The 27,519-nt window shown below is 33.7% G+C and overlaps 1 protein-coding gene across 3 annotated transcripts in view; it reads right to left on the bottom strand.

The window, feature by feature from the left end:
* Nucleotides 1-1,320: 1,320 nt before the first annotated feature.
* Nucleotides 1,321-27,519, bottom strand: part of LOC134701714 (apoptotic chromatin condensation inducer in the nucleus-like) — a 40,925-nt gene continuing 14,726 nt past the window's right edge. For all 3 annotated transcript variants that reach the window (XM_063562845.1, XM_063562848.1, XM_063562846.1), the window contains 9 exons: nucleotides 26,502-26,659; nucleotides 25,671-25,784; nucleotides 17,407-17,545; nucleotides 14,473-14,714; nucleotides 13,998-14,105; nucleotides 12,231-12,564; nucleotides 7,548-7,651; nucleotides 3,426-3,548; nucleotides 1,321-2,423 (listed from right to left, as the gene is read on the bottom strand). In XM_063562845.1, coding sequence (XP_063418915.1) covers nucleotides 2,334-2,423; nucleotides 3,426-3,548; nucleotides 7,548-7,651; nucleotides 12,231-12,564; nucleotides 13,998-14,105; nucleotides 14,473-14,714; nucleotides 17,407-17,545; nucleotides 25,671-25,784; nucleotides 26,502-26,659 — 1,412 coding nt within the window. In that variant the 3' untranslated portion in view covers nucleotides 1,321-2,333. The remainder of the gene's footprint in view (nucleotides 2,424-3,425; nucleotides 3,549-7,547; nucleotides 7,652-12,230; nucleotides 12,565-13,997; nucleotides 14,106-14,472; nucleotides 14,715-17,406; nucleotides 17,546-25,670; nucleotides 25,785-26,501; nucleotides 26,660-27,519) is intronic.

The raw sequence follows: 27,519 nt of genomic DNA, 5'->3' as shown, positions 1-27,519 counted from the left end.
CCCAAAAGGGTCCAAAATTAAACTTTGTTTGATTTCATCAAAAATAGAATAATTTGGGTTCTTTAATATGCCGAATCTAACTGTGTATGTAGATTCTTAATATTTGGTCCCTTTTCAAATTGGTCTAAATTAAGGTCCAGAAGGTCCAAAATTAATCTAAGTTTGATTTTTTTTTAAATTGAATTCTTGGGGTTCTTTGATATGCTGAATCCAAACATGTACTTAGATTTTTTTTATTATTGGCCCAGTTTTCAAGTTGGTCCAAAATTAAACTTTGTTTAATTTAATAAAAAATTGAATTCTTGGATTTCTTTTATATGCTGAATCTAAAAATGTACTTACAATTTTTATTATGGACCCAGTTTTCAAGTTGGTCCAAATCGTGGTCCAAAATTAATCTTTGTTTGATTTCAACAAAAATTGTATATATAGCGTTTTTTGATATATGCTGAATCTAACCATGTATTTAGATTTTTGATGTTTGGGCACGGTTACCAAATTGGTCCACATTGACGTCTAAAGGGTCCAAAATTGAACTTTATTTGATTTCATCAAAAATTGAATTCTTGGGGTTCTTTGATATGCTGAATCTAACCATGTATTTAGATTTTGGATATTGCACCATAATAGGTAATTTCAAATTTCAAATTTCAAGTTTTTAAGTTTAAGTTCTTAGACAACATTCGTTATGTGTCAGAAACCTGTGTTGTGTCAACTATTTAATCACAATCAAAATTCAGAGCTGTATCAATACTTGCCCCATTGTTCAGGGTTCGAAGTCTGCGGTCGTATAAAGCTGCGCCCTGCGGAGCATCTGGTTTTTATATTTTGGAAGAATGTTTTACATTGTATGAAACACATTTGAGAATTTGATAATTTGAGTCAAAACGGTGAACATGAATTTGACAGCAAGTGCCCCTTTAATGGCAAAGTTACAATTATTTCTTTTAAATTATTCACAATAAACTCATCATAGATACCAGGATTTTAATTTTGTATTTGCGCCAGACTCATCTTTTGTCTTTTGTCTATCAGTGAAGCCGGAATCAGTATAAGTTAAAAAGGCCAAACAAAGTAATTAGTTGAAGAGCATTTAACCAAAAATTCCTATACAAGTTTTGTAAAATATAACTGAGGTTATCTATTCCTGGGGTAGAAAAGCCTAAGTTTTTATACTCATTAAAATTTATAAGTTTGACATATTGCTCCCCAGATGCCATAGTGTTATTTTTAATTTTGTGCCACTGTCTTATTGATGATATACCGTACTCTCCTTTTATCAATATTGTAAAGGGAAATTGTCTCATAACAAAAACCACATTGTATAAAATATTTTATTTTTTCATTACAAGTAACACAACAAAAATAAAGTCAATTTAAAAATAAAAGAATAAATATGTAAATTTAATGAAGTAAAATAGATGAACATAAATTCAGCAGATTCAATTTATTCCACATATTGATTCCATTACAGATGATATCTTATTTAACCTCAACTTTAATGTAAAATGAAATGACAAGTATCTTAATGAACTTAAATACATGTATGCACAATAAAATGAAATGGTTCTATAAAAAATGACTGTATTATACATGAAGCCATTATTTAGCTTTAACAGTACGAGAAATGAAAATTCATAGCAAAAAATCTTACCATTTTAGTGCAAAATAATTCATTTCTGAAGTCAAACTACCAATTTAAAGAACAATTTTGTCCGTACCTACTAATTTTATGTTTATTTGTTTGAATTTAAATAAAATTTGAATTTCAAGCATATTTTGGTTTTCTAAATAAATGTAAATTTGATGCAAGTTTGTTTTAAGAGCAACATGTTGAAGTTATGCATATTTGGAAACCAATGTTGAATTAAGCCCATTAAATTTTCAACAGATTAAAATTTGTCTTTATAGCTGACCAAATGTCAGATGAAATAATTCATATTTTCTCCATTATTGAAAAATTACAATTGAATTACACATGTTTCAGTTATTCCTTTAATACATTCTGGTCATATCATAATTATACAATGCTATAATCTACAAAAATGCTAGCACATACCGGACAGACAAACGACTTCCATCACTGATGATGGAATACCACATGGCAGTAGAATCTAATCAACCATAAATGCCATGAACATATCACCACCTTACAATCTATGTGATCATAAAAAACATATGCTTAACCCTCGAAGAGATACCTTGCAATATACCCATCTGCTTTCCCCCTTGATTCTCAATCATAAAAAGTACCACTTAAATTTTCTTTTTAAGATACCATTTAAAATGTACATGATGTAAAACCTATCTATATGTTATTTGTTAATCATGAGTTATCTTCTCCTATCTCTCATATCAGGTAACATTCTTCGTTCAGGTGATCTTCGTTTTGGCCATTCATCCATTCTACCTCTAGGTGGAGGCTGAAAATAGAAAGTCAGTAATCAGAATAAAAAAACTCAAATTGTATATATATAGATAAAAAAACCTCCTTTTGTGGCATACTTCACATTTAAATTTGAACTTCCCTGAACATGAAGGCTTAAATGAATTAATGGGACAACAAATACATATCTTTATTCCATACCAGAAATGTTTCATATTAACTTGTAAGACAAATCTTACAACCAGCACCTTCAGCTTAATATTTAAAATGCTAGTTCACAAAGGTCACAGTCAGCAAAAGTCATGGCAACTGGACACATTATTCTGATTCCTGATTGATATGATTTTGCTCTCACTCCTAGATGCTGAAGCATTTTATAATTATTAAATTTGCTGTAACAAAATGACAGAAATTATTTTAAATAAAGGAATGTATCTCCCTCATGCAGAGCTCTGATGCCTTTTACGGAATTGGCACGAGCATCACTGAAGAGACATGTTTTGTTGAAATGCGCATTTGGTGCAAGAAAATTGAAACCGTTAATTTTATTACTACCACTGGGTTGGTGCCTCTGCTGGTGGACTATTAGTCCGCCAGGGTATCACCAGCCCAGTAGCCAGTACTTGGTACTGGCATGAAAATACAGATTTTTTTGTGTTTTTTTTTTAATTTGCTGTTACAAAATGAAAGAAATTATTTTAAATTAAGAAATGGATTTGGCTATACTTTTTGGACCTTTTGGATTATAGCTCTTCATCTTTTATATAAGTTTTGGATTTCAAATATTTTGGCCACAAGCATCAATGAAGAGACATGTATTGTAAAAATGCGCATCTGGTGCAAGAAAATTGGTACCGTTAATTTTATCATAAGTAGAAGTAGCAATATCAAATTTCAAGCCTTTGGTCTGATCCAGATGGAACCCAAGACCAACTGCACTTGGGGTCAGCACACTGCAAGGCAGTGGTCAACAAAATGAATTTGACAACACTTTCATATAATAACAACCAATTATATGTAATAATAGTTTGAAACTTACACTTCTTCTTTCTCTGTCTAAGTTTCTACGAGGGGGAGGTGTTGGATCTGACTCTCTCCTCTTTTCTCTTTCTTTCAATCTTTTTTCTCTTTCTGCCTCTCTTTGCTTTGCCTTTTCAGCTGCCTAAGAATCAAAATACAAACATTAAATAAAATGCAATAAAAAAATCTATTGTAGTTAATATTTAAGACATTTCACCATTTGCCTTCTTAAGTTTCTTTAATTTGCTTTTCAACTACATTTCACTATCATAATAGCAATTAAAGTATAAGGAAATATATTTTCACTATTCGAATTTTTAAAAAAAGCAAGCAAATAAGTTACCTTAAAGTTAGGAACCTTAAAAGAATGAATTCAGAAACATGGTTATATTTGGCAGTCATGTTCGTAAGGAGTAGGTGTAGAATATTAGGTCCATAATTAGAATAAAAAGTGTTTCCAGTTAATGCATAAACTTGTTATAAAGTTAAATAGAACAAACTCGTTGAAACTTGATTACTTATGAAAAATTGACAATATAAACACACAACACAGGTAAAAAGCATTCTTGAGTTCATTCCACATTAAGTCCTGTTTTCATAACAATTTCAAGGAAAATTGAAATCTATACTAATTTTAATGCAATAAAGAAACACTGATAGATAAATTTTCAACAGTAAAAGAAGTTTTCCTTGTGAACATCATTCTATTATTGGCAGATAAGGGTAAAATTGTATGGTTAAGACCAGTGTCTGGCAGGGCCATACAAATTCTAAAGCAAGCAATAGTTTTTTTGCCTGGTCTGGCCATACCTGTGCTTCTGTTAATGGTAACCAATATATACATGGAGTAGTTTTTGTTTTTTCTTGAAAAGATCATCCAATATAAGGGTAAAATGTTATGGTCAAGACCCATGTCTGGCAGGGCCATACAAAAACTGAAGAAAACAATTGTTTTTGACCTGGTCTGGCCATACCTGTGCATCTGTTAATGGTTACCAGTATATATATGGAGTAGTTTTTGTTTTTTGACTGGTTCTGGCCTTACCTAGGGTTTCCCCTGGGTCAATTATTTTTTTCGCCGATCTTTTGCCAAAACAATATATTTTAGCCACTTTATTATTTTTTTCGCCAAGTCACATAAATATATTTTTCTTTTAAAATTTTCCTTTTTTTCCAGCACCCCCACCCCTTCCCCCCTAAAATAAGAAGTGGTTTCACAACAAAACAAAACATTTTACCACTTGAAATTTATCCCTCTTGGAAGGTGAAGTCATTACATTGAAGGGTTACTCTCATGCCAACCTTTTGAACGGATTTGTTCATAACGACAGTTTTTGTTTCTAGACCATCGTAAATAAGTAAAAGTATGCTTGAAACACGTGTTTCACTGAAACGACTTTTAGATAAAGTACCCACTCAAATCAATTATCTATATGAAAGTTAAATGATAAAGTTTTAAATCAGAGACCTTTCTTGCTTTTGCACATTTTTCGTCATGACAACAGTTTTCATTTCTGGACTATCATTAAAACAAGGAGAGGAAGCGTGAAAATTTTGCTTCTAACAAGTGCGTCGCAAAGTGGTTAATAAATCCCTTTTGTAACATGTGACACAAGCCATTTAACCATATCATTTTGTCATATCATACAATCAACACCTTTATTAATTAGTCCTTTGATGTGGATAGCTATAAATGAAATCAGCTGATTATTGATTTTCTGTCAAAATCTTAACGAGTTCAAGGTGAATTCCAAGTATTGTCTGATCGGTAAAGTCAGAGAAAACCAAATAAAGGGCTGCACTTTAGCGCATGATTTGCCCGTTGCTCTTTTAACTTGTCTTTTATGCTTTAAGGTGGTATGGGAGTCTAAAATAAAAATGATAGAATTTGTTCATACTTTGCCAAAATGTAGTATCTATTGATACATGTTAAAAAATATTATAATAATGATAGGTCACCGTGAATTTTTTCAAGCTACGGGTCGTGACAAAATGACACATTTTGTATGGATTATACAGGAAAAAACACCATTTTGTGAATAGAAACTAAACGAAATGATAGAATTGTAAAATAAATTAGGAAAATATAGCTTTCAAACAATGCTTTGATAATATCAAAAGAAAAGATAGGGTCACCGTGCGTTTTTTCCTATTAAGGCTACCTCAATTTCAACTAAGTTTGTTGTCTTAATTTTTCATCCATACATTCTATCTTGTTCACAACACACTTTCTGAGTACCAAGTACCTTTTATATTTATTAAGGCATATACATTATATAAAAGTTATAGATGAGATAAAATAGACTAAGTTTGGAAAATCCCCCCTTTTTTAAGCATAAAAATTCATAACACGGAAATGTAAAATCTGAAATTTATAAAAATTGAAAGGGAGCTTACATCAATAAGATATAAACAATTCACCAAAGTTTCATGGACATTGGTGAAAGACTTTTTGATTTATTGTCCGAAGTGTTAAAAATCCCCCTTTTTTTATGAATGAAGCCCCATAAATCCAAAACTAAAAATCTGAAATTTATAAAAATTGAAAGGGAGCTTACATCAATAGATATAAACAATTCACTAAAGTTTAATGGACATTAGTGAAAGCCTTTTTGAGTTATTGTCCGAAGTGTTGAAAATCCCCCTTTTTTTATGAATAAAGCCCCATAAATCCAAAACTTAAAATCTAAAATTTATAAAAATTGAAAGGGAGCTTACATCAATAGATATAAACAATTCACTTAAGTTTCATGGAAATTGGTGAAAGTGTTTTTGAGTTATTGTCTGAAGTGTGGACGAGGGACAGACGGACAGATGGAAGGACGGATGGACAGACGGACAGACAACGGTATACCATAATATGTCCCGTCTAAAAGACGGGCGTATAAAAAAGGAAATAAACAAGATGGCTGAAAATAAATCGTTATATATATTTTTTTCTCCAAATTCTTTTGCCAATGACTAATTTTAATCGCCAAAATTATAATTTTTGGCAAATGGCGAAAATGGCGACCGCCAGGCTTAAATTAAAATATTGATTGTTTGCCCTTTACCGACCGACCCTATAAATTTGTTGCGCCTGAAAATCTTTTATTTGTATTTACCAGCAAGATTTTATTTTATTTTATTTTTTCGTTCCTACCAAAAATCTTATATTTGTATTTCCCGCTCAAAACTATTTTATCCGGAATTCTCGGGTTTTATCTTTAACGTATATGGTCCAGTCTGTTTGGTATCACCTTAGCGTTTGACATGAACACAAGTTTGCATGTGAAGTTTCAAAGCATTTGTTTGAAATCGATGTTCAGCATGTGAACGCTTCCTGAAATCATTTACAAAAAAAGTTCGTTTGAAACAAAATTATCAACGTGTGAACAAACTAATTTGTAAACGGTTGTTGTATTCTATGTAGAGATGGCCTTTTGTGATCCGCAGATCAGGATGATTATGTTAACGATGCCGATATCTGATATGAATCAAAAGTGACAAAACCCTGTAAAGTGGAGAATATCTGGCAGTAAAATCACCAAGTTGTCCATAAAGATCATTTATTAATGCGATGTAAAATACGTGACAATTGTCAGAGTTTTAAGTCTTGTAGCATTTTTATTGGAAACAAAGGCACACACGATGTTTTTAACACTCTAGAGACTTTTTCTACTAGTAATGTATGTCTGCCCGGACATATTTTATCAGTACAAAGTTATCTTTTACAGAAAATCTTAAAGTAAGCATACAAGGTACGTAGTACAGAATATAAGTGCAAGTTCAAAGTTCCAGGCATATAAACGTTGAAGATATGCGGCACAGCTCTTTATTTTGATATTTGAAAACAAAATAGTAGTGCATATGAATTAGCTTCACATTCTACGTGATATTTTTTTTTAAACTAGTAGTCCCAGAAAACTTATTTCCCAAAAACAAAAGGGACACAAATGACATTATGCAGCGTTTGTATCTATAAAATAAAATATTATACCTACCTGCCTACCCATGACAAATAATATACCGAGCCAGGTTATTTTTTTAGGGAAAAAAATAAAATATTTTACCTACCTACCTACTCTGTTTCAAAACATAGGGTCGGAAAAGGGCAAACAAACTATATTTTAATTTAGGCCCCAGAGGAAACCCTGCTTACCTGTGCTTCTGTTAATGGTAGCCAGTATATACATGGAGTAGTTTTTGTTTTCTTGAACAGATCATCTAATAGCTTGGCAGGAGGTTCTTCATCTTCTTTTTTATCTATAAATACAGAAAAATAAATGTTGTAATAATCCCCAAAAGACATCAAAGGCCAAGCTACAATACTTGTGGTTTGTAATTTGAAAGATAATGGCAACAGCAATTTGACACATTATTTAGGGCGCATATATTTGAAGGTCAGCAAGGACAGATAACACATTACAATCAGTGCAAATTAGCAAAACAAATGAAATTTAGTCTTTAGGGCTCATTACTGTTGACAAAATTCCTAAATGTGTGCATATAAGAGATTCACATTTTAAATGTTTATTCACTTATTTTAGAAGAGTTGGAAGGCTCATGAAATGGTTATTTCAGGAATCTGATGTACAGTAGTTGTTGTTTGTTAACGTAATATATACATGTTTCTCGTTTCTCGGTTTTTTTTAAATATAGATTAGACCGTTGGTTTTCTCGTTTGAATGGTTTTACACTAGCTATTTTGGGGCCCTTTTTAGCTTGTTGTTCGGTGTGAGCCAAGGCTCCGTGTTGAAGGCCATACATTGACCTATAGTGGTTTACTTTTTTTTTTTAATTGTTATTTGGATGGAGAGTTGTCTCATTGGCACTCACACCACATCTTCCTCTATCTATTTCCATTGGAAATGGGAAAGGTTGCTAAAAACTTACATTATTTTTTTCATCTCTAAAAAGCTGTCAAAGTTTTCCAATTGTGCAAATAAAGTGAAGTGCATATCTTCAATGTAAAAATTAACATTCAAAAATGTTTGATGACTCTAGGTTAGGTCTTCAATGGCATTGTACACACAATTGAAAGAAATTCAATTATAGTGCCTAACAAGATTGTGTGAGGTAGACGAAATTGACTTTAAAACGATCTTATTGACTTTTGATGTGCATAAATAGGCAGATCGGACATAGTTAGACTTTATTTCCTTATTTCTTAAGTTTGGGATTAATTGTTATCATCATATTCAAATGAGACGGAAAAATGCGTTTTTTTGGTTATGATAAATAATGATTTTACCTGCCGTAGTCGTGCGTAAAATATATTTCAACATTTCTGTTAAGAAAATGACTTGTTTAATGGAACAAAACGTCTTATTTGTAAACTTTCTCTTTTATCTCCACAATAGGCTTTTAAAAAATAATCTTTAAACTGTATATTCCGAAAATTTTGAGAAAATAGAAAAAGTGGCAATTCTTACATTTCATACCTTAACTTTCATTGATAAAACATAGTATTGACTTGTCCAGTTTCTAGTTTGAAGGTAATTTTAGTTACCGTACACATTCATGCACGTTCTATTAATCAATAGTGATGTATGAAAAGCAAAAACAAGTTTGAAGGTAAACTAATAACAACTTAAGGTAGCACAATACAAAGATTTAATAACTCCAACTACCAAGTTTTAAAATGCTGTAACTTTCTTAATAATGCTTGAAAATTTATAAAAATGGTAGTTTTGGATAGCTAACAGATTACTCTTTCAAATTAATGCAATGTTAGCATTATGGAACAATTATGTAACCAATTATAATGTTAACGGTGCATAAAATATTTTTCACCAAATTTCCACTTTCAAATGAAATTAGCTTCTGCATAATTATCCCTAGAGGCTTGATTTTATTTTATGTTGTTCCTATGGCCATTATCTACAAAAAGTTGTCTCAGATTTCAGATAGAATGTATAGAACAAATTTTACACCTAATTAAACATTATCTTCTTTTATGTGGTTAGGATGTTTCACTAATTGGAGATTTATGAGAGAATAGAATACCATAGAGACAATCTGAGACACCCTTTTGAAGCCCATGATGTGTTGATTAAGATTTCGTTAAAATTTTCTGTATAGTTAAAGAGATAAAAGAGCCAAATTCATTCAAGTGACCTCACCCAGATTTTGCCACATATTACATAATAATTGATTACATAATGATTGCATAATAAAAATATTACATTCATTTAAAAGATTATTCTTTTATCTATCTATATATACCTCTTTTATTATTTTCTATGCATTCATAAGAAAGTGACGGCATTTCAAATGTTAGTGATTGGAAGTAAAAAATCTTTGTATTGTGCTACCTTAATCCAATGAAATTGCATACGATTCAATAACAATGACCAGTCCACATCATAAAAATGTATAGGGAAAAACTGGGAAGGGAGAAAATGTCAGATATTTTAAGTTCATTGTTTTGCATGTGGACCATAATTTGCTATTGGGCTCCGTTTCCTATAACTATAGAAAAGTGATAAAATGTGAATTACTGTAAGAAAAGTTGCAACTACATCTAAAGATGCCATTATTTTTATCAACATACAAGTGTATGCTACTCTTCCCTAGAAAAAAATTTAAAATATACGAATTTCAAAGATTCTACAACCGTATTTTTGTGTCGTTTCTCGCGTTACTTTTTGCTTCCGAAGAGCATAACGCTGACTGATTTATAGAAAATCGTCACCGTCAAATTCGTAACTTTTGTTTTCAAATAACAAAGAACATCGACCAATAAGAATAGTGAGAAGAAAATGCCGAGAACTATAAGTATTTATGTAGCAGATGTAAGAACAGTGGCGTGATTTTTGTGTCCGATTTCGTAACGCAATTTTTAGATGATGTAATCTGCTTTGTTGTAATAGAATTCTTAAAAATAATATGCAAATATGAAATCTCGCGAGATGTTCAAACAGGTAAATCCGAGATGATTTACATTCTTATTTTGATCTTCGTAATAATTAAGTAAGAAAATTACGTTGTCGTTATGCGTTACATTTCACACGAAACAGAAGTCCAGTTATTTATTAAAATTGTTTTTGTCCTTAAGTTCTAACCATTTCCGCTCATACGTGAAACATGTGACTAACATGTGATAACGCCATTACGGCCGGATGTACGAAAGACTAGGTCTAAACATTGTTTTTGTTTCCAACGGGATGTTAGCAAACATAATCTGTAGACTTGTTTCGTCTTGTTTAAAAGAGGAAAATACAATTGTCAAAGAGATTGCGCTGGTGGTCTGTTATTTTTCCTATGTGCATAATGTTACATACGATCCTGTGTGAAAATAAATGCCCAATGACTTGACAAAATCGATTTCAGATTTGACAGACGTTAGAACACACTTCGTTTCCCGATAATGACGTGAAGAGTCTTTGGAAAAATCAATCGAAATTACGTCTCTTATCATTGTACCAATGCTCGTTGGATTTATTTAACTTCAGCAGTAAATATTACTGGATATTTTAGGTGAATAAATATAATTTAATAACAAATACATGTTAATATACCGTTACACTTAGAATGTACAAAGTTGGAATCTTTGTCACAGTTTTTAATTAATATTTTTTATTCATGTTCAGCAAACACTTATCAGAAACGCAATAAACTTGTCAAAGGAGAAGTAAACTTTTACCATGCATGACTTGAAAGGAAGTACTTTATTGATTTTAGCCCACTAAAGTAGGTTAAAATGTGGAAACCATGTAGATGGTGTACAGGTCACAAGTATCACATTGTGCCTATTTTAAAGATTTTAATTCCAAGTTAAAAGTTTTTTTCTTTACTGGATTTAAAGAATGTTACATTGCCAATGATTTGGAATAAATTGTATATAACTAGAATATAAAAACCAAATATAAATACATTTTTTTTGCTTAAACATCAAGATACAACGATTATGGTATCCTGTATCATTGAAGAAAATATGGAAATTCTGAATAAATTGTACTAATTGTTTTCAAAACAAGCACATATTTAGGAGTTTTATAATACTGTTACATTTAAGATGGATTTTAAGAAAAAGTATACTGTTCAGATTATTTTAAGCAGATTTTGCAATAAAATAAAACTAAAAAAATGCTTTCGGTTTCTTATGGTTTCCTGTCAGGTTTAAAAAAAACTTTAATATAACATTGAAAATAGATTTTAAATATTAACATGAAGCAAGTAACACTAGTAATGGTGTTTATTTATGCCTTTTGAATTATATTGTGCAAAATAGAGAAAATAAAGATTGGTTTCCTGTTTGGTTTCATGTCACGTAAACGGTGAATCAAAATGTATTAATTTTTTCTCGAAAAACTCAATTGTTCCATTCATACTATTCTAACACCAACACAACCCACAAAATAAAAGTTAAAATTTTAGAACTTATAAAAAAGGATACAAAAAGAAACCTAAGGCCGAATATATAATTATGGTCCATGTACGAAAAAAAAATTGTTTGCCAATAGATTTGCTATAATTTTATAAACATGCCGTTATATATTGGTATAGTTTTTGGATCTTTTATTTGTTTATTTAAGGCAGTAGAAAGTTTGGCCTTCAAAAGTCAACATAATCATCGACTTTATACAGAAAATTTGCCTTTTTAAAACACTGAATGTTTCACTAATAATACGCGACAACAAAGTAAAATCAATTCTCAAAACACTGCAAAAAAATCATTCTGATTGATGTGGTAGTATTGTCACAAATTGCGCTGGAGTGGACAGTGGTACAGCAAACGTCGAATTCCCTCACACAATGTTATCACACACTATAGATCAATATCAAATTCACAATTTGTTATTTGATAACAAAACACAATTAAAATGAGCAGTAACAATACCTGTTTTTTCTTTCTTTGCAGGCCTTTCCTTATCTCTTTCTTTCTCCCTACTTTTATCTCCCCGTCTTCTGTCTTTTGTAGGTGAACCACTAGACGGTCTACGTCGTCTTTGAGGATCTTCCTTTTCCTCTGACTGTCTGATCTTGTCCCTGTCCCACTCTCTGATTGGTGGAGGTTTATTCTTCTTTGCCTCTTCTTCTTCTTTTTTCTTTGCTAACCTCACTTCTCTTTCAGCCTTCCTTCTCTTTTCTTCCTCCTTTCTGGCTTTAGCTTCTTTTTGGGCTTTTTCTTTGGCTAATCGTGGCGCTTCCTCCTCATTTTTGTGATAGTCAATCTGTTATAATAAAGCAGGGTTTACATTTAACATGTTTTCATTAAAATCTTTCAATGTTATGTAATCAGGTAATAAAAATGCCTTGTCTCCATTACAGCAATAACTGTTAATGACGCTCAATTTTTATATCAGCATGTCACTGTTGTCAATTTTCTTTTTCAGTAAAACATTAATTTTTTTTAAATCTCTCTAGATGAAATTTTATCTATGAACATCATGCTTGTAGCAGCTGTTTAAAGTTTCTGTAATTAGATGTTGCATTTCACCAAAGTACAAGGTTTTGAAACTAGATATATTATTTTTGTCGAACCAATTTCATGGAATTTCATGGGTAAAGAGGAATCCTCAATTCAAATGTTCTATAGGCTTGTATGCAGACTTTTGCAATACCACCCAAAAAAATATCAATAAAATACATTTTTTTTCTCAATCCATGAAAATGTTTCCAATTAAAATAAAAGAATCAGCAGTAAATTAAAAACAACTAAAAACATTTACTAGTCAATAAATAATTCAATATGAATGGAAATCATAAATTGTGTAAAACAATGTAGAAAACTTGGTAAAACATTAACTACTGAGTTTTCATATGTATATTGCTGTGGGTTTTTTTACATCAGCTAGCGATAAAGGGGCATTTTGAGATCTCACAAAACATGTTGAACCCAGACACATTTTTGCAACTGTCCCTAGTCGCGTGCCTCTGCCCTTTGTAAGTCTTATATGCTTTTTAATTTTATTTCATTTATATATTTCATTGTTAAAGTCATATAACACCTCAAAAAAAATAATATGCATATGTTTTTTTATAACTAAATAGATAATTTAATATACTTTTTCTGAAGAAAATTCTATAATTTGTCAAAATTTAGAAGAAGTTTACTTGTTTTAATTGTTTCCTACAAGTGACCTCAGCATGCATGACCCTTCTCATAAAAATCTGGTGATCACAATACTCATGGTTCTGTCATTTAAATAAACTATTATCTGATTGTACATGTTATACACATGCTCAATGTCTATGCTTCTTTGTTGATTGTTTACTATAATTTGACAATTGGTAAACTACGGCTTTAAAACACGACAATTAATCAGCTGCCATATTTTCACACAATAACAGATGGAGAGAAAAAGTAATAGACGAAAGTTTATGATATTCATGCATTGGTTCAAGAATTGGATAAATATTATTTTTCACCAGTCACTAGTTTCATATGACTTTACATATTATTCCAATATCACTGAACTAGTACACAAATTTGTTTGGGGGCCAGCTGAAGCACGCCTCTGGGTGGAGGATTTGCTCTCTGTGTAGAAGACCAATTGATGGCCTTCGGCTGTTTCTGCTCTTTGGACGTGTTGTTGTATCTTTGACATATTCCCCATTTCCATTTTTTATTTTATACATATAATATGGCCTTCAGTAAACATACCTCATCTGGAGTGGCATAATCTACTTGTAATATTTTAGGATTAGATGACGGCCATTTTTTCCCATGTAAAGCTTTCCTTGTTTCTACAGCTTGATCTTCAGTCTCAAACTACAACAGAAAATAATAGATACAGGTTAATAAAATCAAATTTTACAAGCAAGATATACAAATTAACCTTGAAATATTTTTTCAAGCCCCTCACATCTTTTCCAATTCTATCTATAATTTATCAGCAACAAAAGAAGGCATGTTTTCCTCTATAACAAAATAATTTTCTCAAAAATATATTTGAAGATGGGATAAGGTTCTACCTAATCAGACACAATGCCCTACCCTCTTTGCATCCTCTTTTGATTATATTCTCTCATCACTTACTGTATCATAACAATGTGGCTTGATAGAATCTATTTAGAATTTATCATCTGTCAATAACCCCATCCCCACTGCAGCCCCCTTGGATTCTCTCATTACTTACTGTAGCATAACAATGTGACTTGATGGAATCTATCCAGAATTTATCATCTGTCATTGTCCCTGTTCTCCTAAGTAAATCCTTCAGCTGTAGTAAGGTGAAAGGTCGTACAAGATTCCTCAAATGAACAATATTAGTAACAGGATTCCTTGCCGGAGATGGTGACCTTGATTTGACCTGGGCTGGTTCTTCCATTTCAATAAGCGGCTTCTTCTGACTCACTCTTCTTATAACTACTTGTTCAGCTGAAGAAATAATTTTTACATTACTATTTTATTGCAAATTATATGTAAAAAAAAGTATTCAGCAAACAATGATTGACAGCTGCGAGTACATTCAAAGGTTGAGTTAAAAAATATACAATTTTTGTAGTAGGCAGAATTTAAGGATCTATTGAGGATAAGTCAATTGAACTGTAAAATCTTAAAACACCTTAGAGTAAATTCTAACTTGTTTTATAAGGAATGGCCACAGCTTAAGACATCTGATCATCTAACCCCTAGGGAAAAGATTTCCCACAGTGAATTCTAAACGTGTTTTGTTCTTTCTTTACCCCATCCAGGTTGAAATAATTTTATTTAAGAAATAATTCATGGGGGCTTGAATATATCGAGATTTTACCACGGGTTGGCCCTTTATGATAAATATTTTGCCCTGAGCGTTTGAATATATCGAGATTTTACCATGGGTTGGCCCTTTATGACAAATATTTTGCCCTGAGCGTTAGCGAGGGGTAAAATATCGACATAAAGGGACAACCCGTTGTTAAATCTAGATATATTCAAGCCCCCATGAATTATTTTGATTCTAATAGGACAAATACGGCAATTCTCTTGGATCAAAGCGCTCTAGGTGGAGGCAAATATTTGCCGTTCTCATAAATAAACACACTATTAAATTGATGTAAAAGAACGAAGCAAACTGAATTAGTGACATGTTTTTAACATTTAAAATAACGTAGTTAGATAGTTTGGGATGAATTTAAATGATAATTTACTTATATGTCTAACATGTATAAATACAAGAGGCTCTCAAGAGCCTGAATCGCTCAGCTTAATTCTTTTGGTTAAAACTCTCATCAATGATTATTTTGGCTTTTCAAATTATTTAAATGTTCTTTGGATCGTCCTATTTTCTTCAAAAGCCAAAAAAAATAATCATTTTCTCCTATGTTCTATTTTAGCCATAGGAGCTATGTTTCTTGACATACAAGGAAACAAAATATAAAATTTATACTAGATACTCTGGAACTCATTAAGCCTAAGTTTGGCTGAAATTGATACAGCAGTTTCAAAGGAGAAGATTTTTTAAAGTAAGTCAACATGATGAACAAATTGTGAAAAAAATCTTTAAAGGGCAATAACTCCTTATTGGGTCAATTGACAATTTTGGTCAAATAGACTTATTTGTAGATCTTACTTTGCTGAACATTATTTCGGTTTACAGTTTATCTCTATCTATAATTATATTCAAGATATTAAACAAAAACAGCAAAATTTCCTTAAAATTATCAATTCAGGGGCAGCAACCCAACAACAGGTTGTCTGATTCATCTGAAAATTTCAGGGCAGATAGATCTTGACCTGATAAACAAAATTACCCCTTGTCAGATTTGCTCTAAAGGGTTGGGTTTTTGCGTTATAAGCCAAAAACTGCATTTGACCCCTATGTTCTATTTTTAGCATTGGCGACCATGTTTGTTGATAGATCAAAACTTCGGATACAATTTATAAACTAGATACCCTAAGGAACATTCAGTTAAAGTTTGGAAGTATTTGGCCCAGTAGTTTCAGAGGAGAAGATTTTTGTAAAAGATTACTAAGATTTACGAAAAATGGTTAAAAATTGACTAAAAAGGGCAATAACTCCTAAAGGGGTCAACTGACCATTTCGGTCATGGTGACTTATTTGCAGACCTTACTTTGCTGAACATTATTTCGGTTTACAGTTTATCTTTATCTATAATAATTTTCAAGATAATAACCAAAAACAGCAAAATTTCCTTAAAATTACCAATTCAGGGGCAGCAACCCAACAACCGGTTGTCTGATTCATCTGAAAATTTCAGGGCAGATAGATCTTGACCTAATAAACAATAATGCCCCATGTCAGATTTGCTCTAAATGCTTTGGTTTTTGAGTTATAAGCCAAAAACTGCATTTGACCCCTATGTTCTATTTTTAGCAATGGCGACCATGTTTATTGATAGATCAAAACTTCGGATACAATTTATAAACTAGATACCCTAAGGAACATTCAGTTAAAGTTTGGAAGTATTTGGCCCAGTAGTTTTAGAGGAGAAGATTCTTGAAATAGTTTACGACGACAGACGCCAAGTGATGGCATAAGCTCACTTGGCCCTTCGGGCCAGGTGAGCTAAAAATGGCTTATACCACATTTTAGCATCGTTTGTTTACATTTCCTTGTTGTGATGATTTTCGGATTCACAAGTGTGAATTTTCCCATAAAATGCTTATATTCTTACATCATCGTTCTATAAAATCATTCCTTAAAAAACATATGACGTGGGGGTACAATGGGAACAGCCCATGAAATATATTCATATTTTACCATGGGTGTGTACTCAAAGCTTTTGAAGGACGTCATGTAAGAATACAAAGTAGACTTTGCCCTAATGGTCTATTAACACAAATAATGAACTGCGCCTTTCAAATTCAAATGAGATATTACTTGCTGATGCTATCATTTGACATACATGTACATTTGGCATAAGGTCAGATTGAAAAACGAGCATCAGTATGTAATATCCCTCTTAATGTTAAGAGAGATGAATGTTTATAAAAAAAAATAATCATGGACAGAAAGGCAAGTTCAGAGTATCCCCATGTGTGTAGATCAAATTTGGATAGTAAACCAACAATAGCATGAATAAGCATTATCTTACTAATGTAGTTTTTATTTTTCAATATGGTTTACCTTTTTTAACTTTTCTTTTATCCTCTTGAACCTCCATTTCAGTTTCTTCTTTATCTTCTTCCACAGTCTCTCCCTCTTCTGGAGAATCAGGGGTTTCTCCTTCCTCTAAGTCCTCTTTAGCCTCATCATCTTTAACAACCTACATAATAGACAAATGTTTATTTTACATAATGTAATATGCTTAATTTGGATATTTGGATATATATGAAGTACAAAAATCCTTCTTCTGAATTGTAAGTGAATAAACTTAGCATAGATCCATGTTAATTCAACCACCTCTGTACAAAAATTGCACATATTTCAATATGTTTCACTATCATATCAGGGTAATTTATTCCTACAGATCTATAAAGTCTAGAGAAAAAAACAATAATCAAACTGTGACAGCTCCTTCTCCTTTAAAAAGCCCCCCAAGAGATCAAGTATACAGATATGTTACCACAGTCCTCCTAATTGTCACATTTCTTTCCCTTTAAAAAGCCCCCCAAGAGATCAAGTATACAGATATGTTACCACAGTCCTCCTAATTGTCACATTTCTTTCCCTTTAAAAAGCCCCCCAAGAGATCGAGTATACAGATATGTTACCACAGTCCTCCTAATTGTCACATTTCTTTCCCTTTAAAAAGCCCCCCAAGAGATCAAGTATACAGATATGTTACCACAGTCCTCCTAATTGTCACATTTCTTTCCCTTTAAAAAGCCCCCCAAGAGATCAAGTATACAGATATGTTACCACAGTCCTCCTAATTGTTACATTTCTTTCTCTTTATAAAGCCCCCCAAGAGATCCAAGTGTACAGATATGTTACCACAGTCCTCCTAATTGTTACATCTCCTTCTCCTTTAAAAAGCCCCCCAAGAGATCAAGTATACAGATATGTTACCACAGTCCTCCTAATTGTTACATCTCCTTCCCCTTTAAAAAGCCCCCAAGAGATCAAGTGTACAGATATGTTACCACAGTCCTCCTAATTGTTACATCTCCTTCTCCTTTAAAAAGCCCCCCAAGAGATCAAGTATACAGATATGTTACCACAGTCCTCCTAATTGTTACATCTCCTTCCCCTTTAAAAAGCCCCCAAGAGATCAAGTGTACAGATATGTTACCACAGTTCTCCTAATTGTCACATCTCTTTCCCTTTATAAAGCCCCCCAAGAGATCAAGTATACAGATATGTTACCACAGTCCTCCTAATTGTTACATCTCCTTCCCCATTAAAAAGCCCCCCAAGAGATCAAGTATACAGATATGTTACCACAGTCCTCCTAATTGTCACATTTCTTTCCCTTTAAAAAGCCCCCCAAGAGATCAAGTATACAGATATGTTACCACAGTCCTCCTAATTGTTACATCTCCTTCCCCTTTAAAAAGTTCCCAAGAGATCAAGTGTACAGATATATTACCACAGTCCTCCTAATTGTCACATTTCTTTCCCTTTAAAAAGTTCCCAAGAGATCAAGTGTACAGATATATTACCACAGTCCTCCTAATTGTTACATCTCCTTCCCCTTTAAAAAGTTCCCAAGAGATCAAGTGTACAGATATGTTACCACAGTCCTCCTAATTGTTACATCTCCTTCCCCTTTAAAAAGTTCCCAAGAGATCAAGTATACAGATATGTTACCACAGTCCTCCTAATTGTCACATCTCTTTCCCTTTAAAAAGTTCCCAAGAGATCAAGTGTACAGATATATTACCACAGTCCTCCTAATTGTTACATCTCCTTCCCCTTTAAAAAGCCCCCAAAAGATCAAGTGTACAGATATATTACCACAGTTCTCCTAATTGTTACATCTCCTTCCCCTTTAAAAAGCCCCCAAGAGATCAAGTGTACAGATATATTACCACAGTTCTCCTAATTGTTACATCTCCTTCCCCTTTAAAAAGTTCCCAAGAGATCAAGTGTACAGATATATTACCACAGTCCTCCTAATTGTTACATCTCCTTCCCCTTTAAAAAGCCCCCAAGAGATCAAGTGTACAGATATATTACCACAGTTCTCCTAATTGTTACATCTCTTTCCCTTTAAAAAGTTCCCAAGAGATCAAGTGTACAGATATGTTACCACAGTCCTCCTAATTGTTACATTTCTTTCCCTTTATAAAGCCCCCAAGAGATCAAGTATACAGATATATTACCACAGTTCTCCTAATTGTTACATCTCTTCCCCTTTAAAAAGTTCCCAAGAGATCAAGTGTACAGATATATTACCACAGTTCTCCTAATTGTTACATCTCTTCCCCTTTAAAAAGTTCCCAAGAGATCAAGTGTACAGATATATTACCACAGTCCTCCTAATTGTTACATCTCCTTCCCCTTTAAAAAGCCCCCAAGAGATCAAGTGTACAGATATGTTACCACAGTCCTCCTAATTGTCACATCTCTTCCCCTTTAAAAAGTTCCCAAGAGATCAAGTGTACAGATATATTACCACAGTCCTCCTAATTGTTACATCTCCTTCCCCTTTAAAAAGCCCCCAAGAGATCAAGTATACAGATATGTTACCACAGTCCTCCTAATTGTTACATCTCCTTCCCCTTTAAAAAGCCCCCCAAGAGATCCAAGTGTACAGATATGTTACCACAGTCCTCCTAATTGTTACATTTCTTTCCCTTTATAAAGCCCCCAAGAGATCAAGTATACAGATATGTTACCACAGTCCTCCTAATTGTCACATTTCTTTCCCTTTAAAAAGCCCCCCAAGAGATCAAGTATACAGATATGTTACCACAGTCCTCCTAATTGTTACATCTCCTTCCCCTTTAAAAAGTTCCCAAGAGATCAAGTGTACAGATATATTACCACAGTCCTCCTAATTGTCACATTTCTTTCCCTTTAAAAAGCCCCCAAGAGATCAAGTGTACAGATATGTTACCACAGTCCTCCTAATTGTCACATTTCTTTCCCTTTAAAAAGCCCCCCAAGAGATCAAGTATACAGATATGTTACCACAGTCCTCCTAATTGTTACATCTCCTTCCCCTTTAAAAAGTTCCCAAGAGATCAAGTGTACAGATATATTACCACAGTCCTCCTAATTGTTACATCTCCTTCCCCTTTAAAAAGCCCCCAAGAGATCAAGTGTACAGATATATTACCACAGTTCTCCTAATTGTTACATCTCTTTCCCTTTAAAAAGTTCCCAAGAGATCAAGTGTACAGATATATTACCACAGTCCTCCTAATTGTTACATCTCCTTCCCTTTAAAAAGTTCCCAAGAGATCAAGTGTACAGATATGTTACCACAGTCCTCCTAATTGTCACATCTCTTTCCCTTTAAAAAGTTCCCAAGAGATCAAGTGTACAGATATATTACCACAGTCCTCCTAATTGTTACATCTCCTTCCCCTTTAAAAAGCCCCCAAGAGATCAAGTGTACAGATATATTACCACAGTCCTCCTAATTATTACATCTCCTTCCCCTTTAAAAAGCCCCCAAGAGATCAAGTGTACAGATATATTACCACAGTCCTCCTAATTATTACATCTCCTTCCCCTTTAAAAAGCCCCCAAGAGATCAAGTGTACAGATATGTTACCACAGTCCTCCTAATTATTACATCTCCTTCCCCTTTAAAAAGCCCCCAAGAGATCAAGTGTACAGATATATTACCACAGTCCTCCTAATTATTACATCTCCTTCCCCTTTAAAAAGCCCCCAAGAGATCAAGTGTACAGATATATTACCACAGTTCTCCTAATTATTACATCTCCTTCCCCTTTAAAAAGCCCCCAAGAGATCAAGTGTACAGATATGTTACCACAGTCCTCCTAATTATTACATCTCCTTCCCCTTTAAAAAGCCCCCAAGAGATCAAGTGTACAGATATATTACCACAGTTCTCCTAATTGTTACATCTCCTTCCCCTTTAAAAAGCCCCCAAGAGATCAAGTATACGGATATGTTACCACAGTCCTCCTAATTGTCACATCTCTTTTCCTTTAAAAAGCCCCCAAGAGATCAAGTATACAGATATGTTACCACAGTCCTCCTAATTGTTACATCTCCTTCCCCTTTAAAAAGCCCCCAAGAGATCAAGTGTACAGATATATTACCACAGTTCTCCTAATTGTTACATCTCTTTCCCTTTAAAAAGTTCCCAAGAGATCAAGTATACAGATATATTACCACAGTTCTCCTAATTGTTACATCTCCTTCCCCTTTAAAAAGTTCCCAAGAGATCAAGTGTACAGATATGTTACCACAGTCCTCCTAATTGTTACATCTCCTTCCCCTTTAAAAAGTTCCCAAGAGATCAAGTGTACAGATATGTTACCACAGTCCTCCTAATTGTTACATCTCCTTCCCCTTTAAAAAGCCCCCAAGAGATCAAGTGTACAGATATATTACCACAGTTCTCCTAATTGTTACATCTCTTTCCCTTTAAAAAGTTCCCAAGAGATCAAGTGTACAGATATGTTACCACAGTCCTCCTAATTGTTACATTTCTTTCCCTTTATAAAGCCCCCAAGAGATCAAGTATACAGATATATTACCACAGTTCTCCTAATTGTTACATCTCTTCCCCTTTAAAAAGTTCCCAAGAGATCAAGTGTACAGATATATTACCACAGTTCTCCTAATTGTTACATCTCTTCCCCTTTAAAAAGTTCCCAAGAGATCAAGTGTACAGATATATTACCACAGTCCTCCTAATTGTTACATCTCCTTCCCCTTTAAAAAGCCCCCAAGAGATCAAGTGTACAGATATGTTACCACAGTCCTCCTAATTGTTACATTTCTTTCCCTTTATAAAGCCCCCAAGAGATCAAGTATACAGATATGTTACCACAGTCCTCCTAATTGTCACATTTCTTTCCCTTTAAAAAGCCCCCCAAGAGATCAAGTATACAGATATGTTACCACAGTCCTCCTAATTGTTACATCTCCTTCCCCTTTAAAAAGTTCCCAAGAGATCAAGTGTACAGATATATTACCACAGTCCTCCTAATTGTTACATCTCCTTCCCCTTTAAAAAGCCCCCAAGAGATCAAGTGTACAGATATATTACCACAGTTCTCCTAATTGTTACATCTCTTTCCCTTTAAAAAGTTCCCAAGAGATCAAGTGTACAGATATATTACCACAGTCCTCCTAATTGTTACATCTCCTTCCCTTTAAAAAGTTCCCAAGAGATCAAGTGTACAGATATGTTACCACAGTCCTCCTAATTGTCACATCTCTTTCCCTTTAAAAAGTTCCCAAGAGATCAAGTGTACAGATATATTACCACAGTCCTCCTAATTGTTACATCTCCTTCCCCTTTAAAAAGCCCCCAAGAGATCAAGTGTACAGATATATTACCACAGTCCTCCTAATTATTACATCTCCTTCCCCTTTAAAAAGCCCCCAAGAGATCAAGTGTACAGATATATTACCACAGTTCTCCTAATTATTACATCTCCTTCCCCTTTAAAAAGCCCCCAAGAGATCAAGTGTACAGATATATTACCACAGTCCTCCTAATTATTACATCTCCTTCCCCTTTAAAAAGCCCCCAAGAGATCAAGTGTACAGATATGTTACCACAGTCCTCCTAATTATTACATCTCCTTCCCCTTTAAAAAGCCCCCAAGAGATCAAGTGTACAGATATATTACCACAGTCCTCCTAATTATTACATCTCCTTCCCCTTTAAAAAGCCCCCAAGAGATCAAGTGTACAGATATATTACCACAGTTCTCCTAATTATTACATCTCCTTCCCCTTTAAAAAGCCCCCAAGAGATCAAGTGTACAGATATGTTACCACAGTCCTCCTAATTATTACATCTCCTTCCCCTTTAAAAAGCCCCCAAGAGATCAAGTGTACAGATATATTACCACAGTCCTCCTAATTGTTACATCTCCTTCCCCTTTAAAAAGTTCCCAAGAGATCAAGTGTACAGATATATTACCACAGTTCTCCTAATTGTTACATCTCCTTCCCCTTTAAAAAGCCCCCAAGAGATCAAGTATACGGATATGTTACCACAGTCCTCCTAATTGTCACATCTCTTTTCCTTTAAAAAGCCCCCAAGAGATCAAGTATACAGATATGTTACCACAGTCCTCCTAATTGTTACATCTCCTTCCCCTTTAAAAAGCCCCCAAGAGATCAAGTGTACAGATATATTACCACAGTTCTCCTAATTGTTACATCTCTTTCCCTTTAAAAAGTTCCCAAGAGATCAAGTATACAGATATATTACCACAGTTCTCCTAATTGTTACATCTCCTTCCCCTTTAAAAAGCCCCCCAAGAGATCAAGTGTACAGATATGTTACCACAGTCCTCCTAATTGTAACATCTCTTTCCCCTTTTAAAAGCCCCCCAAGAGATCAAGTGTACAGATATGTTACCACAGTCCTCCTAATTGTTACATCTCCTTCCCCTTTAAAAAGTTCCCAAGAGATCAAGTATACAGATATGTTACCACAGTCCTCCTAATTGTTACATCTCTTTCCCTTTAAAAAGCCCCCCAAGAGATCAAGTGTACAGATATGTTACCACAGTCCTCCTAATTATTACATCTCCTTCCCCTTTAAAAAGCCCCCAAGAGATCAAGTGTACAGATATGTTACCACAGTCCTCCTAATTATTACATCTCCTTCCCCTTTAAAAAGCCCCCAAGAGATCAAGTGTACAGATATGTTACCACAGTCCTCCTAATTGTCACATTTCTTTCCCTTTAAAAAGTTCCCAAGAGATCAAGTGTACAGATATGTTACCACAGTCCTCCTAATTGTTACATCTCCTTCCCCTTTAAAAAGCCCCCAAGAGATCAAGTGTACAGATATGTTACCACAGTCCTCCTAATTGTTACATCTCCTTCCCCTTTAAAAAGCCCCCAAGAGATCAAGTGTACAGATATGTTACCACAGTTCTCCTAATTATCACATCTCTTTCCCTTTAAAAAGTTCCCAAGAGATCAAGTGTACAGATATATTACCACAGTTCTCCTAATTGTTACATCTCTTTCCCTTTAAAAAGTTCCCAAGAGATCAAGTGTACAGATATATTACCACAGTTCTCCTAATTGTTACATCTCCTTCCCCTTTAAAAAGTTCCCAAGAGATCAAGTGTACAGATATGTTACCACAGTCCTCCTAATTGTTACATCTCCTTCCCCTTTAAAAAGTTCCCAAGAGATCAAGTGTACAGATATATTACCACAGTTCTCCTAATTGTTACATCTCCTTCCCCTTTAAAAAGTTCCCAAGAGATCAAGTGTACAGATATGTTACCACAGTCCTCCTAATTGTTACATCTCCTTCTCCTTTAAAAAGTTCCCAAGAGATCAAGTATACAGATATGTTACCACAGTCCTCCTAATTGTTACATCTCCTTCCCCTTTAAAAAGTTCCCAAGAGATCAAGTGTACAGATATATTACCACAGTCCTCCTAATTGTTACATCTCCTTCCCCTTTAAAAAGTTCCCAAGAGATCAAGTATACAGATATGTTACCACAGTCCTCCTAATTGTTACATCTCCTTCCCCTTTAAAAAGTTCCCAAGAGATCAAGTGTACAGATATGTTACCACAGTCCTCCTAATTGTCACATCTCCTTCCCCTTTAAAAAGCCCCCAAGAGATCAAGTATACAGATATGTTACCACAGTTCTCTTAATTGTTACATCTCCTTCTCCTTTAAAAAGTTCCCAAGAGATCAAGTATACAGATATGTTACCACAGTCCTCCTAATTGTTACATCTCCTTCCCCTTTAAAAAGTTCCCAAGAGATCAAGTGTACAGATATATTACCACAGTCCTCCTAATTGTTACATCTCCTTCCCCTTTAAAAAGTTCCCAAGAGATCAAGTATACAGATATGTTACCACAGTCCTCCTAATTGTTACATCTCCTTCCCCTTTAAAAAGTTCCCAAGAGATCAAGTATACAGATATGTTACCACAGTCCTCCTAATTGTTACATCTCTTTTCCCTTTAAAAAGCCCCCAAGAGATCAAGTATACAGATATGTTACCACAGTCCTCCTAATTGTTACATCTCTTTTCCCTTTAAAAAGCCCCCAAGAGATCAAGTATACAGATATGTTACCACAGTCCTCCTAATTGTTACATCTCTTTTCCCTTTAAAAAGCCCCCAAGAGATCAAGTATACAGATATGTTACCACAGTTCTCTTAATTGTCACATCTCTTTTCCCTTTATAAAGCCCCCAAGAGATCAAATGTACAGATATATTACCACAGTCCTCCTAATTGTTACATCTCCTTCCCCTTTATAAAGCCCCCAAGAGATCAAATGTACAGATATATTACCACAGTTCTCCTTATTGTCACATCTCTTTTGTCTTCTTCTACATCAGAAATCCTGTCATCATCATTACCAAGGTCAAGAACAGGTTCTGTTAACTTGATATCTGGAATCAATCCCTGTTAAATACATATCAAATGTTAACCAATATTCATACTCGTAGCCCGTTGAAAACAAATAAGCACTGTTAAAGTCAATGTTCTGTTCGAATTGTGACTGTTAAAGTCGAGTTTGTGAGTCCAACGAACACCCCCCTTGGAAATTCCTGGCTACGGGCCTGACCCATTCTAATGTCTTCATGAGGTTAATGAATATCCTTATCCTTATAAAATCTGAAAATGACATGGTATAATTTTTTTTTATTCTATATTTAAAGATATAATCATTATATAAATAAGACATAGCTGAGAGGGTGATAGAGAAGATTGTTACCCAGAGAAAACATTTCCAATGAGACGAAGCAGAGGTTGACAATGTTTTTATGAGGGATACAATCTGCTCTATCACCCTCTCAGCTATGTGTTATTTAATTTTTTATTCATGTCCTATCATTATTGTCTTTTGCTGTTTAATTTTAAATTTTAAAAAATTAACTTTCATTAACAATGGCACATGAAACCTTAGTTTCTATGATTAATTGTTCATATCACTTTACTATACTGAGAAAGTAAATTATCAGTCTGACAGTAAGATCAAAGGAAAATTTCCTACTATAGCAAATCAGAGGGATCCACTTGTTATATATACTTTCAATTAATCAAAAAAAGTTTTCATTTTCTTGCCATATATCTTTTAATTTCACAATGATTATTATTTCTTCTGTGTACTCTCTTTACCTTCAGTGAGTCTGTAGATATATTGTAACTAGAGATCCTCTTCGCTCCCTTTGGCTGCCCAGTCTTAGATCCCCATTTCCTCTTTCTCACAGGTTTCTCTTTCACATTCTCCTTTTCTTCTTCTTTATCTTCTTTTTCTCCTTCTTCTCTGTCAATACCTGAATTCAAGTGTAGCATTCATGGTCAATTTTTCATTCACAAATGAACTTCTCAAAATATTGTTAGTTTCATTACAACAATCTTGCATTAAAACTTTTCGAGTCACCATCAAATTACCCCAAAAAATTGACTAATATGATTATGGGATATGTTCTTGTAAGTTGTAACATGATTAAAGATCAGTTACTGTCACTTAAAAATATAGGATTTCCTTTTAAGCAAGACAATAATGTCATATTTTTGCATTGTGTAAAACCATTGCCGTTCAATGGGGTTGTTTTGGTGGATTTTTCAGGTAACATTATTCAATATTGTTATTTTGTGAAGTTTTTGTTTGTTCTGTTTCATACTTATTTTCTTAAATTAAACTTCTTTTCAAATTTATTTGTTCAGTGTGTGTTCACTTGTGTTGATTTGTCTTTTGGTTGAGTTAAGTGATTTCAATTGATATTTCATACATGTCATAGTGTGTCTTTCTATACTCTATTGTTTTATATAAGAGTGAAGGTTGGTACCTATTAAAACGTTTAAACCCCCTGCATTTGTTTGCACCTATCCTAAGTCAGGAACCTGATGATTTGTAGTTGTCGATTGTCATTTGTTGATGTGGTTCATAAGTGCTTGTTGTTTCTCATTTTTCATAAAGATTAGATCGTTGGTTTTCATGATTGAGTGGTTTTAGACTAGTAATTTTTGGGGCTCTTTATAGCTTGTTGGTTGGTGTAAGCCTTGGCTCTGTTTTGCTGTACATTGACCTATAATGGTTTACTTTTATAAATTGTGATTTGGATGGAGCGTTGTCTCATTGGCACTCACACCACATCTTCTTATATCTATTAGAATGTAGCCTTTGGCATTA

This window comes from Mytilus trossulus, unplaced genomic scaffold (genome assembly GCF_036588685.1).
Source record: "Mytilus trossulus isolate FHL-02 unplaced genomic scaffold, PNRI_Mtr1.1.1.hap1 h1tg000261l__unscaffolded, whole genome shotgun sequence".
NCBI classification, from domain to species: Eukaryota; Metazoa; Mollusca; class Bivalvia; order Mytilida; family Mytilidae; genus Mytilus; species Mytilus trossulus.
This window is presented reverse-complemented; position numbering and strand designations above follow the sequence as displayed.